General features: G+C 44.2%; 1 protein-coding gene across 1 annotated transcript in view; it reads left to right on the forward strand.

Annotated features, from left to right (window-relative positions):
• Positions 1–14,295, forward strand: part of MCM10 (minichromosome maintenance 10 replication initiation factor) — an 83,684-nt gene that overhangs the window by 43,589 nt on the left and 25,800 nt on the right. The window contains exons 9-14 of the mRNA XM_077474106.1: positions 943–1,059; positions 1,916–2,112; positions 4,004–4,104; positions 4,187–4,300; positions 4,408–4,525; positions 6,480–6,696. Of these exons, the coding sequence (XP_077330232.1) occupies positions 943–1,059; positions 1,916–2,112; positions 4,004–4,104; positions 4,187–4,300; positions 4,408–4,525; positions 6,480–6,696 (864 nt within the window). The remainder of the gene's footprint in view (positions 1–942; positions 1,060–1,915; positions 2,113–4,003; positions 4,105–4,186; positions 4,301–4,407; positions 4,526–6,479; positions 6,697–14,295) is intronic.

The following is a 14,295-nucleotide window of genomic DNA, read 5'->3' on the forward strand; positions in this document are numbered from 1 at the left end:
TTAAATTCCACAACTCCCAGGTAGAAAGCATATTTTTTAATGCTAAGCGCCTTTTATTTGCGTGGTTAACGGGCGGAGGTTATCCCAAGCAAAGGCACATATTTGTTAAGATTTATTGATTGGTTTGCGCAAAAGTTATAGCGTTTACAAAATAGGGGATAGTTTTATGGCATTTTTATTTTTATTGGCGGTGATCAGCGATTTTTATCGTGACTGCGACATGGTGGACACATCGGACGTTTTTGACACATTTTTGGACCATTGTCATTTATACAGCAATCAGTGCTATACAAATGCACCGATTCCTGTGTAAATGACACTGGCAGTGTAGGGGTTAAGTGTGTCCTAGGGGCGTGTTGCTAACTGTTTTACACATCACTGATCTCTGCTCCAATCACAGTGAGCAGAGATCAGTGTCACTGTTGCTAGGCAGAACAGGGAGATGCTTGTTTACTTTAGCATCTCCCCGTTCTTCTCCGTGAGGCGATTGTGGGTATCCCAGAAAGTGGTTAACGTACTGTGTGGTCACCCTGTAAGGGTTTGTTCAACCATCTCTAGGTTGCTCTGATAGGCCGCCCTCCAGGGTTATACTCTCAAGGCTTGCTTTTCCTCATTTTCATGTCAAAACATACATATATGTGATTCTGCGATTGCTTCTTGGACTTTTTGTTATGAAGCAACTGTTTTCCAGATCTGCAAGGTTTACATATTTTCTACTTTCTACCAAGTGGATGTTTTAGCTCCATCATGTGTCTGCTTCATGTGCTGCAGGCTCTCCCCAGTTCTGTTCTTTCTTGGGCCTGTTAGCACTGATAGTGTGCTCCTTTGCCCACCTGTCAGTTGGAGTGCTTTTAAATGTCCCAAAGGTGACCTTCATTAAATGAGGATGAAAATGTACTTTCAGATTGGATTTGTTGTAAGCATTTCCCCTTTTCACAACAGGTGTGCCTGTCTGTTGACAATCCACAAAAGATCTTGTTACTGGGAGAAGCAATGGATTTGGGAACATGTAAAGCTCGTAAGAAGAATGGTGATCCCTGCACACAAATGGTCAACGTGGTAGGTGGCCAGTTTGTTCTCTGTGTCACTTTCTACATGGAGATCATTTCCAGATCCTGCTAAGTTGTCCTTTAAGCACTTCATAACTTAAAGTGGTTGTAAACCCTTACAAACCACTTTGACCTACAGGTAAGCCTAGATTAAGGCTTACCTGTAGGTCCAAGAAATATCTCCTAAACCTATACAGTTTAGGAGATATTTACCTGAAGACAGCCACCGCTGTCTGCGGCGCGCAGGCGCACTGGGTAAGCCACAGATCGCGGCGATATGCCGCAAGTGTCGGCTCCCGTGTGCATGTGCGGGAGTGACATCATCGCTGCTCCGGCGAATCACGGCGCCGGAGCAGGGAGACCCACCAAGAAGATGGACGCTCAGAACTACAGGGGACAGCGGTGACTTCGCTGGCTCCTGTGTCAGGTAAATGACACATAATGGACTACTATGCGATGCATAGTAGTCCATTATGCTTTACCTTTGCAGGGAGACAAAGAGGAAGTAAACCCATCAGGGTTTACTTCCTCTTTAAGGCTTTTTACTGCATCTGTTAAAATAATATAGACATGTCTGTGTGTGTGGGTTTCGGGCTATGCAATTGAAACTTTTAAATAGAGTATTTTTCAGTATGTAGCTTAGATCAAGAGCAACTTAAACTAGCGTAGAAAAACTAAAACTATTATTAGCAGTTTTTGTTTTATTAAATGGTAATATATTTTTTTAAATTATTTTTAATAGCCATTTCAATAATCTGTTTCTGCAAGAGAGACAGCAGGAATGTAGCTTGGTCGTTCTGTTTTAGATTATCTATTATATTTATCTGCTTTCTTTAGCTCTGAAACATTGTTTTTTTTCTAATTAGAATGAATGTGAGTACTGTCAGTATCATGTGCAATCTCAGTATAAGAAGGTGAGTGCCAAACGAGCAGATCTGCAGTCAAGCTATTCTGGACATGTCCCTAAGAAAATGGCTAGGGGAGGAAACAGCCTGAAAGAGAAACTGTGCAACAGTGGCTTTCACTATGGTGGTGTGTCCTCTATGGCATATGCAGCTTCACTGTAAGTAGATTGCTAACTTATCTGTAATTTTGGTATAAAAAAAACAAATTTAATATCTGTATTTGTTGTATCAAATTCCAATTGATATGAAAATTGATAGTTTACACAATTAGGTTTTAGTTTTACGCCATAACACTTTGGTACTGGCTTGCAGGGCATACAAAAAATGCGCAAATAGAAGGGGTCCGGATATGTCATTCTTAAGACTTTGTATAAGGTTCTCCTTTCACTGGGTAATGGTCCAAGGTTAGAATTGTCTATCCCTGCCTTACTTTGGAAGTTGCTTCTGGAATATACATGTATCAGGTCATTAAAGCAACTTTTACAGTCTCGCAAAAACTGTTTAGCTCAGCTCAGCATTGAAAAGTAGCCGAAAAGTAGCCACTACAAGGTGTCTGATAGTGCCACTATCTCTACTGACTTCTTGCAGTGACTCTAGACCCCAGTATGTGCACTGGATAATGTAACATCTGTGCGAAGCATGTCTACTTGCCCATGGGGGGGGGGGTTGAGTTTTTCAGAAGAGCCCAGTGGCAAAGTAATGTTGAAGATGCCATTCTGTCGATGAACTTTGTGAATCTGTGAAACGGCAGAGTTGCTTTAAAGACCAGTTCCAAACAGAACTATTTTTTATATATAACTTTAAATTTGCCTAAAAAAAATTGAACTTCATGCACCTTGTTGCGATGCAGTGGTTTGCATTGCACGGTGTAAAATTTTGCTTTTTTACGCAATACGCATGCATAGTGTGAACAGCACACATAGAGAAGAATTCTTTTCTACAACATATGTGCCGTGCATTAAACAATGCAGATCAGTGCCATTGGTGTCAACAAGTCCTTACTGTTAAAGCAAAACTCATCAGTAGTCCTTTCCTGCTGCAGCTGGGGCAGTTCTTATTGCTGCACTCAATGGTGCTCGCATAAATACAGTTGATGCCATGACACTTTGAGCTTGGAGGTGGTGGGATGAAATATGCTGGCATATATATTTTTACTATTTATTTTCATTTTACGTTTTTGAAAGAAAAAACACATCAAGGACATATACAGAAAGTGGGAGAATAGTTCTATGCCTCTTGATTTGCACATAAGAAAAGAAAAAAAGGTTCTACGTTAAGCCACTTACATTGATGTAAAGCCATTGCAGCACCCAATGCTGCAGAAGTACATGGCTTCTAGAGATTGTGTGAACTGATGTTGAATTTTCAGCGGAGCACCAGAAGACTACCATAGTAAAACTCTGATTAATGCTGGTTTGAATGAAAAAAAAAAAAAACAAAAAAAAAAAGGTGTATAAAGGAGAGAAGGAAAAAAATCCATCCAGGCTTGAGCCCTGATGAGGAGGAGTTCTTGTACTATTGCTAGTGCAAAAGCAGGGGCTCCCACCTATATAAAAAAAAAATAAAGTGGGAGGGATAGGGGGAAAAAAAAAAAAAAAAACTTTTTAGAAGGGCACAAGGAAAGGACAAGGAAGGGGAGGGGGCTTGAATGTTAAATAGATATTAATCTTTTGTTGGTAGTGGAGACAGTTGTATTTCTGCCACATACCTGCTGCAGCCTTTATTACTGCTTGAAATTGAATTTTTATATTCTGTAAAATAAAGCATGAGGTGGTAGAACATACAAACTTCCAGGTGGGTAAGAACCGAGCTGAGAATTATGGTAAGGTCATCTCATGTTTTGGGTATTCAAGACATACGAGGCAAAAGACCCACGTTTAATGACTAAATTTTAAACTCTTAGGCCAGGTTCACTCTGTTGTGGTGTGGAAACACATATGGTATACCTTTTGCATGATTCTTTGGAAGTCGCTTCTAAAATGTGAATATGGGAAAAACTTTGCATAAAATTCCTCCGTATATTAACTTTTGTATTGTTTGTGTTTACAGTGCATCAGCTACAGCGCCTAAGAAATCTGTCCAAACCACTCTATCAAATATGGTAGTTAGAGGAGCAGGTGCCATAGCACTGGAAGCAAAACAAAAAATGGGTATTTGACTTTGTGATCCCAGTACTAATGTCACATTTCTAGAATAACAATATCTAAAATAAAAAAAACTTTTGTTCTTCAGCTGCTGCAAGGAAAAACACTGTGCAGTGTTCAAATGAGTTCAAGGAGCTTTTGACTGTACCAACTCCAGGAGCCCTCAATCTGAATAGACATTTGTCTGGCCTGAACACAAAAGGTACAGAACTCTTCCACATCCACTCATTTGTACTTTAGGTATTGGGTAAAAACTTTTTTGTTTTGCATTCAAAGGTTTTCTATTATTTAACAACTTTTATTTTTAAGGAACCCCTGCTAAACCTGGATCATCTATTCAGTCTATCTCAGCTTCAGAGCTTTTGAAACAGCAGAAACAACAGTTGTTGGATTCAAGAAAACGGAGATCAGAAGACATCCAGAAAAGGTTAATTCAGACTATAGTTTCATCATCACACTTTCCATATACAAGAAAGTGTATCTGGCATGTTGGCATGTGGAATTGGCCGCTTGGTAGAGCAAACGTTGATTTTAACCGCTTAAAGTGGTTGTAAACCCTTACAAACCACTTTGACCTACAGGTAAGCCTAGATTAAGGCTTACCTGTAGGTCCAAGAAATATCTCCTAAACCTATACGGTTTAGGAGATATTTGCCTGAAGACAGGCACCGCTGTCTATGGCGCATTCGCCGTAGACAGCGACGCGCAGGCGCACTGAGCGCGGCATTTCCAACAATGGATCTGCCGCGCGTGTCGGCTCCCGTGCGCATGCGCGGGAGTGACGTCATCGCGGCTCCGCCGAATGACAGCGGCGGAGCTGCGGGACGCCACCAGCAAGATGGATGCGGCGGACTACAGGGGACAGCGGCGACTTCGCTGGCTCCTGTGTCAGGTAAGTGACACATAATGGGCTACTATGCGATGCACAGTAGTCCATTATGCTTTGCCTTTGCAGGGAATGAAAGAGGAAGTAAACTCATCAGGGTTTACTTCCTCTTTAAGGACCGCCTCCTGCACATATACATCGGCAGAATGGCACGGCTGGGCACAATCGCGTACCTGTACGTGGCTCTTTAAGTGCCCAGCCGCAGGTCTGGAGCTTGCCGGCGGAGGCGTGCTGTCGACCCAGTCCAGAGCTCTGTGACCGTGCCCGCGGGACCAGCGGACCAGATCGCCACTGGTGTCCCGCGATCAGGTCACAGAACTCAAGAACGAGGAGAGGTCTGTGTAATCAAACCTCTCCCCGTGCTTCCTACTGAGCTTGTCACTGATCGTCTGTTCTCTGTTATAGGGAAAGACTATCAGTGACGTCAGACGCCAAGCCACGCCCCCCTACAGTAAAAAAAAATCACACACACTTAACCCCTTCCCACACCCTAGTGGTTAACCCCTTCACTGCCAGTGTCATTTACACAGGAATCAGTGCATTTAAATAGCGCTGATTGCTGTATAAATGATAATGGTCCCAAAAATGTCCGATGTGTCCTCCATAATGTCGCAGTCACAATAAAAATCGCTGATCGCCGCCATTACTAGTAAAAAAAATGCTATAAAACGATCCCATATTTTGTAAGCGCTATAACTTTTATGCAAACCAATCAATAATGGTTAATTGCGATTTATTTTTATTTATTTTTTAACCAAAAATATGTAGAATACATATCGGCCTAAACTGAGGGAAAAAAAAATTTTATTTTTTTTTTATATATTTTTTGGGGATGTTTATTCTAGCAAAAAGTAAAAAATATTGAATTTTTTTCAAAATTGTCGCTCTATTTTTGTTTATAGCGCAAAAAATAAAAACAGCAGAGGTGATCAAATACCACCAAAAGAAACCTCTATTTGCGGGGAAAAAAGGACCCCACGTCGCACGACCGTGCAATTGTCGGTTAAATCGACACAGTGCCAAATCGCAAAAAGGGGCCTGGTCCTTTGGCTGCAAATTGGTCCGGGGCTTAAGTGGTTAAGCCGCATAGTAGAGCAAACATTGATTTTTAAGCATTTAAGGACTTTTGGTGTTCAAAGTACAACCCCAAAATATTTAAGTTCCTAGGGTGTACCTCTTTTTAAAACTATTGCTTAACAAAGTAGATTTTTTTTTTTTTTTTGTTACTACTTTTTGGCAGGAGACTGCTGGGAAATAACAGATTTTGTAAGGCCATGTTGTTAAAAGAAAGCTGTATATATTAATTTGGCATCATAAGGAAATGCAACGTTTTTGCTGAATTAGTACACCCATTGCAAAATGTAAACTTTTCCCTTGTCTGTCAGAGGCATACGCGGACAACTAAAATGCCAGTTTAAATGACTCTGTTAATTGGCAAATATTGTGTGGTTGATGAATGTAGTCTTCTCTCAAAATGAACCATATTGTTTCTTAGGTTTCTTGAAAGCACAAATAAAACAGAACAGTCAAGTTCCACTGCAAGTGCTGGGCAGGCAATATTTCAGTCTCCAAAGCAAGCTGCAGAGTTCCCCAAAGTCCAGAAGATGTCTGCCCCCAAGTTGGGTCGTGGTGTTACCGAGGGTGAAGATGTTCTTTTCTTTGATGTGTCTCCACCTTCCTGCAAATTAAAGGCTTCTGAAGAAGCTAAAAAGGTATAGTAGTAATTCAGAAAAATATACAAATTCTTATATTGGCGCTTTTATATTCATGTTAAAAGAAAAATAGGGGTGGTTTCCCGAAGCCTGCTTCTTCGTGGCAGCTCCTAGTGCTGCATCACAGGAGAGTAGAGTGCACTCTTTCCTCTCCTTGATATATTGGCAGCTAGGGCACAGTGCACCAGTACCATCATCTGGGACTGGCTAACCCATGGCTGCAATCTCAGACCGGGAGAGGAGCACATACGTTTCTGTGCTGGTGAGAGCTCGCACACCACTTCTAGGTTTTCTGGGCTATACAAGGGCAGTAATCCTTTTATAATTTTACCCCAGGGTATGGGTAGAACACCTGTTTTGGGACTTTTTTGGCTAGTGCCAACACCATTGCCCCTCAGCCAGCTGTGGACTGCTTTCACGGCTAAAGCCACGTATTGTCAGCAGGCCATGTCTCAGCAATTTAAAGTGGGCGAGAAGGTTCCAAAATTCTTCTATCCGGCAGGGAGGAACCTAGTCATAGCTCCCCTGGCAATGGCTTCCTTGGGGGGGGGGGGGGGGCTCAAAATTATTCTGGTATTTGCATTACAAAGAGGCATCTTTCAGTTCCTTTGTGTCAAGTGAGGATGTTGCACATTGTTCCTTTGAGGAGTCTACTCTTCAAGAAGCTCAGTGTTCTCTCAAACCTAAAGGGGCATTTGTTGGTTACCTTGCAGTGGTAGTTCGAACTAAATTTCAACAACTGATTTTTGGTGTCATTACATCTGCCTTGGCACCCCTAATCTGTTCTGGTCACCCTTGCTTAAAGGATGGGATATATAAAGATTGGGCTCACCCTGAAAAGATGAGTGTCACACAAAAGCGTTTTACTCAACAGTTCCTTAAAAAGAGCGAGTTCACCAAAAAATGGAGCATGCCGGCTGTCATTCTTGCGGTTTCATATCTGAGCAGGACCTTGATGGTTTCTGTGGACAAAGTACTGGTCTTTAATTGTTCTTCGGATAAGCACCTCTAAGATTGTTTTAAGCCCTCCTTTGCTCAAAAAGGGGAGTTGTGCAATCAACGTTTGCAGCCGTGGGTGTGTCAGGCTCTAAGGTTTAGGCTCCTGGGATGGTGAGCGAAAAGCATTCAGACCAAAGGGCTGTACTGAATCTGCTAGGTGCCTGGAGTATTTACCTTGAGCACTCAATTTCTCAGTGGAAGCCTTGAAGGATTCCATTCAACAGCTTCCTCGTCTGGGCCCATTGTCTGTACATATGGCCAGAATCCTTCAGCTGAAGTATTGTTCAATCGGAACTGCTCCATGAAAAATTTGTAGAATGTCTACCATTTCAAGGGAGCATTTGTCACCTGGGTCTGCTTTGGATGATTGCATTTTTCAGAAGTAAAAAGATATTCTTACTCACGGTCACTTTTTGGATGTAAAGTCCACTACAGCTGAAAAGGGCAAAGTTGGGAGTACAGAAATCTGTCGCTCCATCCCACTTCAAAAATGCCTACTTTTTGTCCTTTGCAGGCTTCCTGCTCAAAGCCGAACCCACAGGTGTTTGATGCATTCTGCAATGTGGTTGCTGCATGTGGATCTTTATTGCTCCGGTTGAAGATTGTGTTGCTTGCGTCTATCTAACAAGGTTACTTTGTGGTATAAGCAAGGAATCTAAGACCTCTACAATGTTTAAATGTGTTTTTACTATACAAAAATGCTGTACATATGCAACTATTACAATATTAGGAATACAATACAAGACTGACTGATATCTATAACAAGCAAAATGCCTAGCAAATAAACAGCCTATGGTCTGTAACAGTAGAAATACACTTAAAAGTTACTTAGCTACAGTTACTGTGTTTATGATCTCCATTGCTCCTGAAGAACAGGCACCTTCTTGTTTGCCGATTACAGATTTGAGCGTCCTTTGATGTTAATCCATGTTGAGTGGGCTCTAGTATCAGTCTCTACTGCTTCTATTATTTGGGCTCTTGTTTATCATGGTTACAAACTTGTTTTCCATAACGACCGACTAACAGCCATTCTTTTAGTTTACTGTAGCTATAGAGACAATAGCCTATTCAACCTGTCAACTCAATACAACAATGGCATCTATGTTCCCATTGTATCCAACAGCATTTGTTTGAGAAATAGCTACTCAAGCCAAAACCTGACAGTAATCTGATTTCTATGACCAACTACTATTGTAATATTGTCCCATGTAATGTTATGTCTGGTTAATATATAAAAAAAAAAAATCCTATTTTAACAAACGCAACACATTCTGCCCTTGATTATTTTTTTATTTGTTTCTGCTTTCAGACTCCATAAAGTCATACAGAAAATTACTTCATTGCCAAGAAAACTAATTCTAAACATTCATTTTCCTTGAATGCAACACATCCCATATTTCTCTCATTGAGAAGGTGTTTCAGTCTTGGCTAAAAGTTAATTAGAAAGTCCATTCTAAAGTTCTTTACAAACAATTCCAAGCTTGTGATACATCAAAGGCCTTGCTCTCCACAGCTCTTGCGGTCTTCCATCATTCTGTCCATCATGTAACCACTTTTCTCTGGTCTTCCTATAGGTCAAATTATGTAGCTTCACTTTTCGCTCATGCTGAGAAGTATCCACTAACCAGCCAGAGTCCCAGCCACTGTCTTGAAGCTCATCTGCCAATGCAAATATAACTTCTAATCTTCCTGCCAGATTCCCTCTCATTCCTAGCTAGGCTTCAGATACGTCACTCTTGGTTTCCGTGTCATGGGAAGCAGTAACATGGTATCTGTTAAGCCCTGTTCTTTCAGGAATCTTACATAAACACTGAACTCTGCACTCCAGCTGTGGAATCTGTGCTCCAGCCCATACCATCCTCTCATATGGTGTGCTTTTGGCTATTGGCCTAGAATTTAACATGACTGCCTGTGAGAGGACCCGATCCCACCCACTTAGTGTATGTGTGGGTGTAAGTTTGCATATCTATCTGGTCCTTCAATAGCCCATTGTATATTTCAATCAAACCAGCTGCTTGTGGATGGTATGGAATGTGGCACAACCATTACACTCCAGAATCTTTGGCCCACTTTTATACTGTTGATCCGATAAAGTGTGAGCCGTTATCACTTTCTGGAGCAGTTGAAGCATTGCGGCTTGATCTGCAAGGATGAACAAGCGTAAGTCCTGAATGTGTCCAATTCAGTGCAACAATATCTCAGTCCATTGTTTCCCTGGGGCAGGGGACCAATGAAGTCAATCTGCCATATCTCTGCAGGCCTCTTGCTCCTCTTAATCCCCCCCGGTGGAGTACTTTTGCAATGGCCATTGTTGCACTTCTCCATACACACTGTACAGTTCCCTATTACAGTCTTTATCATGTCCATGGATATAGGCAATCCTCTCTACTGTGCCCATATACCGTATATACTCGAGTATAGGCCGACCCGAATATAAGCCGAGGCCCCCAATTTACCCCCAAAAAAACTGGCAAACTTATTGACTCGTGTATAAGCCGAGGGTGAGACATGCCTGTCCATCCCTGTGTGTGTGTCCGTCCATCCCTGTGTGTCCGTCCATCCCTGTGTGTCCGTCCATCCCTGTGTGTCCGTCCATCCCTGTGTGTCCGTCCATCCCTGTGTGTCCGTCCATCCCTGTGTGTCCATCCATCCATCCCTGTGTGTGTGTGTCTCCATCCATCCATCCCTGTGTGTGTGTGTATCCATCCATCCGTGTGTGTGTGTGTCTCCATCCGTGTGTGTGGTGTGTGTGTGTGTGTGTGTGGTGTGTGTGTGTGTGTGTGTGTGTGTGTGTGTCCAGCCTACCTGTGTCCCGAGCCTTTGTCCCGAGCCTCCGTCCCGTGCCTTGCCTCCTTGCCTCCGTCCCGTGCCTTGCCGCCGTGCCTTGCCTCCGTCCCGTCCCGTGCCGTGCCTTGCCTTGCCTCCGTCCCGTGCTCTCTTCGTCGGCGCCTCGGCGGCCATTGTAAAATTCAAAAGCTGCGCCGCCGCCTTCGCCTGTGATAGGCGGAACACTGAATTTCCCAGCAGCCTGTGTTCCGCCTATCACGGACATCGTATCATCCTCGTCCGTAGTACGAGGATGATACGATGTCCGTGATAGGCGGCACACAGGCTGCTGGGAAATTCAGTGTTCCGCCTATCACAGGCGAAGGCGGAGCCGGAGGCGCGGCTTTTGAATTATAGAATGGCCGCTGTCTGTCTGCTCGACACGCTGATCGAGCGGGCAGACAGCGATGACTCGAGTATAAGCCGAGGGGGGCACTTTCAGCCTCAAAAAAGAGGCTGAAATTCTCGGCTTATACTCGAGTATATACGGTATATGTTTCTTTCTGCTTCAAATGTCCAGATTGCTTGTGGGCCCAATTGGCAAAGTTCATCAAGACAGGATCAATTGGTACAACTGCCTTCACTTTGGCGATTTCATCTGCAACTCTGTTATTGTTCTCAAAGTCTGGGACTAGGGGCACATGTGCATCAACATGCCCCACTTTTATGGTGCATGAGTGAGCTTCCTTCAAGATGTAGTCCCAGACTTCCTTGCCTCCCCACACCACCTTTCCATGAATCCTCAATTCATTGGATTTCCACGTGGGCATCCAAGTTGTCAGTCCTTTAACCACTTCCCGACCGCCGCACGACGATGTACGTCGACAGCATGGCACGGGCAGGCATATGGGCGTACATGTACGTCCCTGCCTTCCCGCGGGTCGGGGGCCCGATCGGGCCGGTGCCTGCGGCGGTCGGTATCCGTGCAGGAGCGATCGGTGATGAGGAGGCGGCCATTCATTCATGGCCACCCCCTCGCGATCGCTCCTGACGAATGGGAGTGAAGCATTGCATCACTTCCTCTCCTGTAATGTAAACACAGGAGAGGAAGTGATGTAATCTCTCCTCCGTGTCGGTATTTTTCGTTCCGGCACCGAGGAGAGAGCATCGGTGAGTTGCACAAGCACTACACTACACAGTAGAACATGCCAGGCACACTCACACCCCCCCTTTACCCCCCGATCACCCCCCCAATTACCCCTGCCCCCCCAGTCACAGTGACACCAATGCATTTTTTTTTTTTTTTTTTTTGCATTGGTGTCATTTGTGACTGTAATAACTTAGGGCAGTTAGGGTTAGCCCCCTTTAGTTCTAATGTACCCCCCTAACCCCCCCAATAAAGGTTTAACCCCGTGATCACCCCCCGTCGCCAGTGTCACTAAGGCTGGGTTCACATTGCAGCGGTTTATGAGAACGGATGTGATTCGCACTGCAGTGCAAATCACATCCGATCTCTGTGATTCGAGTTCAGCCATTCGCCGCACCCGCCGCAAATTCGCACGGGACCCTTTTTTTGGTCCGCAGCAGAATCGGATCGCATGGGTGTTCACACCATGCGATCCGAGTTTGCAGATCGCACTGCGATATGCGAACTGATCTGGGGGTGTCATTAACATTTCACTGACACTCCTAGCAGTTCGCATAGGGCAGTGTGAACTGCCGCCGGGAGGCATGCGATGCGGGAACCCGCCGCGGATTCATGGCGTTCCCGCATCGCTCCAGTGTGAACCCAGCCTAATAAGCGATCATTTTTCTGATCGCTGTATTAGTGTCACAGGTGACGCTAGTTAGGCAGGTAGGTATTTAGGTTCGCCGCAGCTTTTTATAGCGCCAGGGACCCCCCATATACTACCGCATAAAGCCCCCTGATTGCCCCCTAGTTAACCCTTTCACCAGTGATCACCATATAACTGTTACAGGTGACGCTGGTTGGTTAGTTATTTTTTTATAGTTTCAGGGCACCCGCCATTTATTACCTAATAAAGGTTTAACCCCCTGATCACACGGCGGGTGTCATTTGTGACTGTAATAACTGTTAGGGCAGTTAGGGTTAGCCCCCTTTAGTTCTAAGGTACCCCCCTAACCCCCCCAATAAAGGTTTAACCCCGTGATCACCCCCCCTCGCCAGTGTCACTAAGGCTGGGTTCACATTGCAGCGGTTTATGAGAACGGATGTGATTCGCACCGCACTGCAGTGCAAATCACATCCGATCTCTGTGCGATTCGAGTTCAGCCATACAAATAGTATGGCTGAATTCGCGTTGCACCCGCCGCAAACTCGCACGGGACCCTTTTTTTTGGTCCGCAGCAGAATCGGATCACATGGGTGTTCACACCATGCGATCCGAGTTTGCAGATCGCACTGCGATATGCCAACTGATCTGGGGGTGTCATTAACATTTCACTGACACTCCCAGCAGTTCGCATAGGGCAGTGTGAACTGCCGCCGGGAGGCATGCGATGCGGGAACCCGCCGCGGATTCATGGCGTTCCCGCATCGCTCCAGTGTGAACCCAGCCTAATAAGCGATCGTTTTTCTGATCGCTGTATTAGTGTCACAGGTGACGCTAGTTAGGCAGGTAGGTATTTAGGTTCGCCGCAGCTTTTTATAGCGGCAGGGACCCCCATATACTACCGCATAAAGCCCCCTGATTGCCCCCTAGTTAACCCTTTCACCAGTGATCACCATATAACTGTTACAGGTGACGCTGGTTGGTTAGTTATTTTTTTATAGTTTCAGGGCACCCGCCATTTATTACCTAGTCTCACTAGTGTACCCGTAAATTTAGGGGTGTCTACTTTCCAAAATGGGGTCATTTGGGGGGGGGGGGTTTGTGCCATCTTGGCATTTTATGGCCTTCAAAACTGTAACGCCCTTAGAAAGCCTGAAGGCGGTGCTTGGTTCTTGGGGGCCCCGTACGCGGCTAGGCTCCCAAAAAGTCCCACATATGTGGTATCCCCATACTCAGGAGAAGCAGCAGAATTTATTTTGGGGTGTCATTTCACATATGCCCATGGCATGCGTGAGCAATATATCATTTAGTGACAACTTTGTGTAAAAAAAAAAAAAAAGTTTGTAATTTTCCCGCAACTTGTGGCAAAATATAAAATATTCCATGGACTCAACATGCCTCTCAGCAAATAGCCTGGGGTGTCTACTTTCTAAAATGGGGTCATTTGTGGGGGTTTTGTGCCATCTTGGCATTTTATGGCCTTCAAAACTAATAGGTAGTGAGAAGTGAAATCAAAAATTTACGCCCTTAGAAAGCCTGATGGCGGTGCTTGGTTTTCGGGGCCCCGTACGCGGCTAGGCTCCCAAAAAGTCCCACATATGTGGTATCCCCGTACTCAGGAGAAGCAGCAGAATTTATTTTGGGGTGTCATTTCACATATGCCCATAGCATTTTATGAGCAATATATCATTTAATGACAACTTTGTGTAAAAAAAAAAAAAAAAATTTTTTGTCATTATTCAATCGCTTGAGGCAAAAAAATAAAATATTCAATGGGCTCAACATGCCACTTATCAATTTCCTTAGGGGGTCTACTTTCCAAAATGGGGTCATTTGGGGGGGTTTTGTACTGCCCTGCCATTTTAGCACCTCAAGAAATGAGATAGGCAGTCGTAAACTAAAAGCTGCGTAAATTCCAGAAAACGTACCTTAGTTTGTAGATGTGACAACTTTTGCGCAAACCAATAAATATACAGTTATTGACTTTTTTTTTACCAAAGACATGTGGCTGAATACATTTTGGCCTAAATGTATGACTAAA

This window comes from Lithobates pipiens, unplaced genomic scaffold (assembly GCF_037356315.1).
Source record: "Lithobates pipiens isolate NorthernLeopardFrog02 unplaced genomic scaffold, aLitPip1_a1.2 Scaffold_8, whole genome shotgun sequence".
Taxonomy (NCBI): domain Eukaryota; kingdom Metazoa; phylum Chordata; class Amphibia; order Anura; family Ranidae; genus Lithobates; species Lithobates pipiens.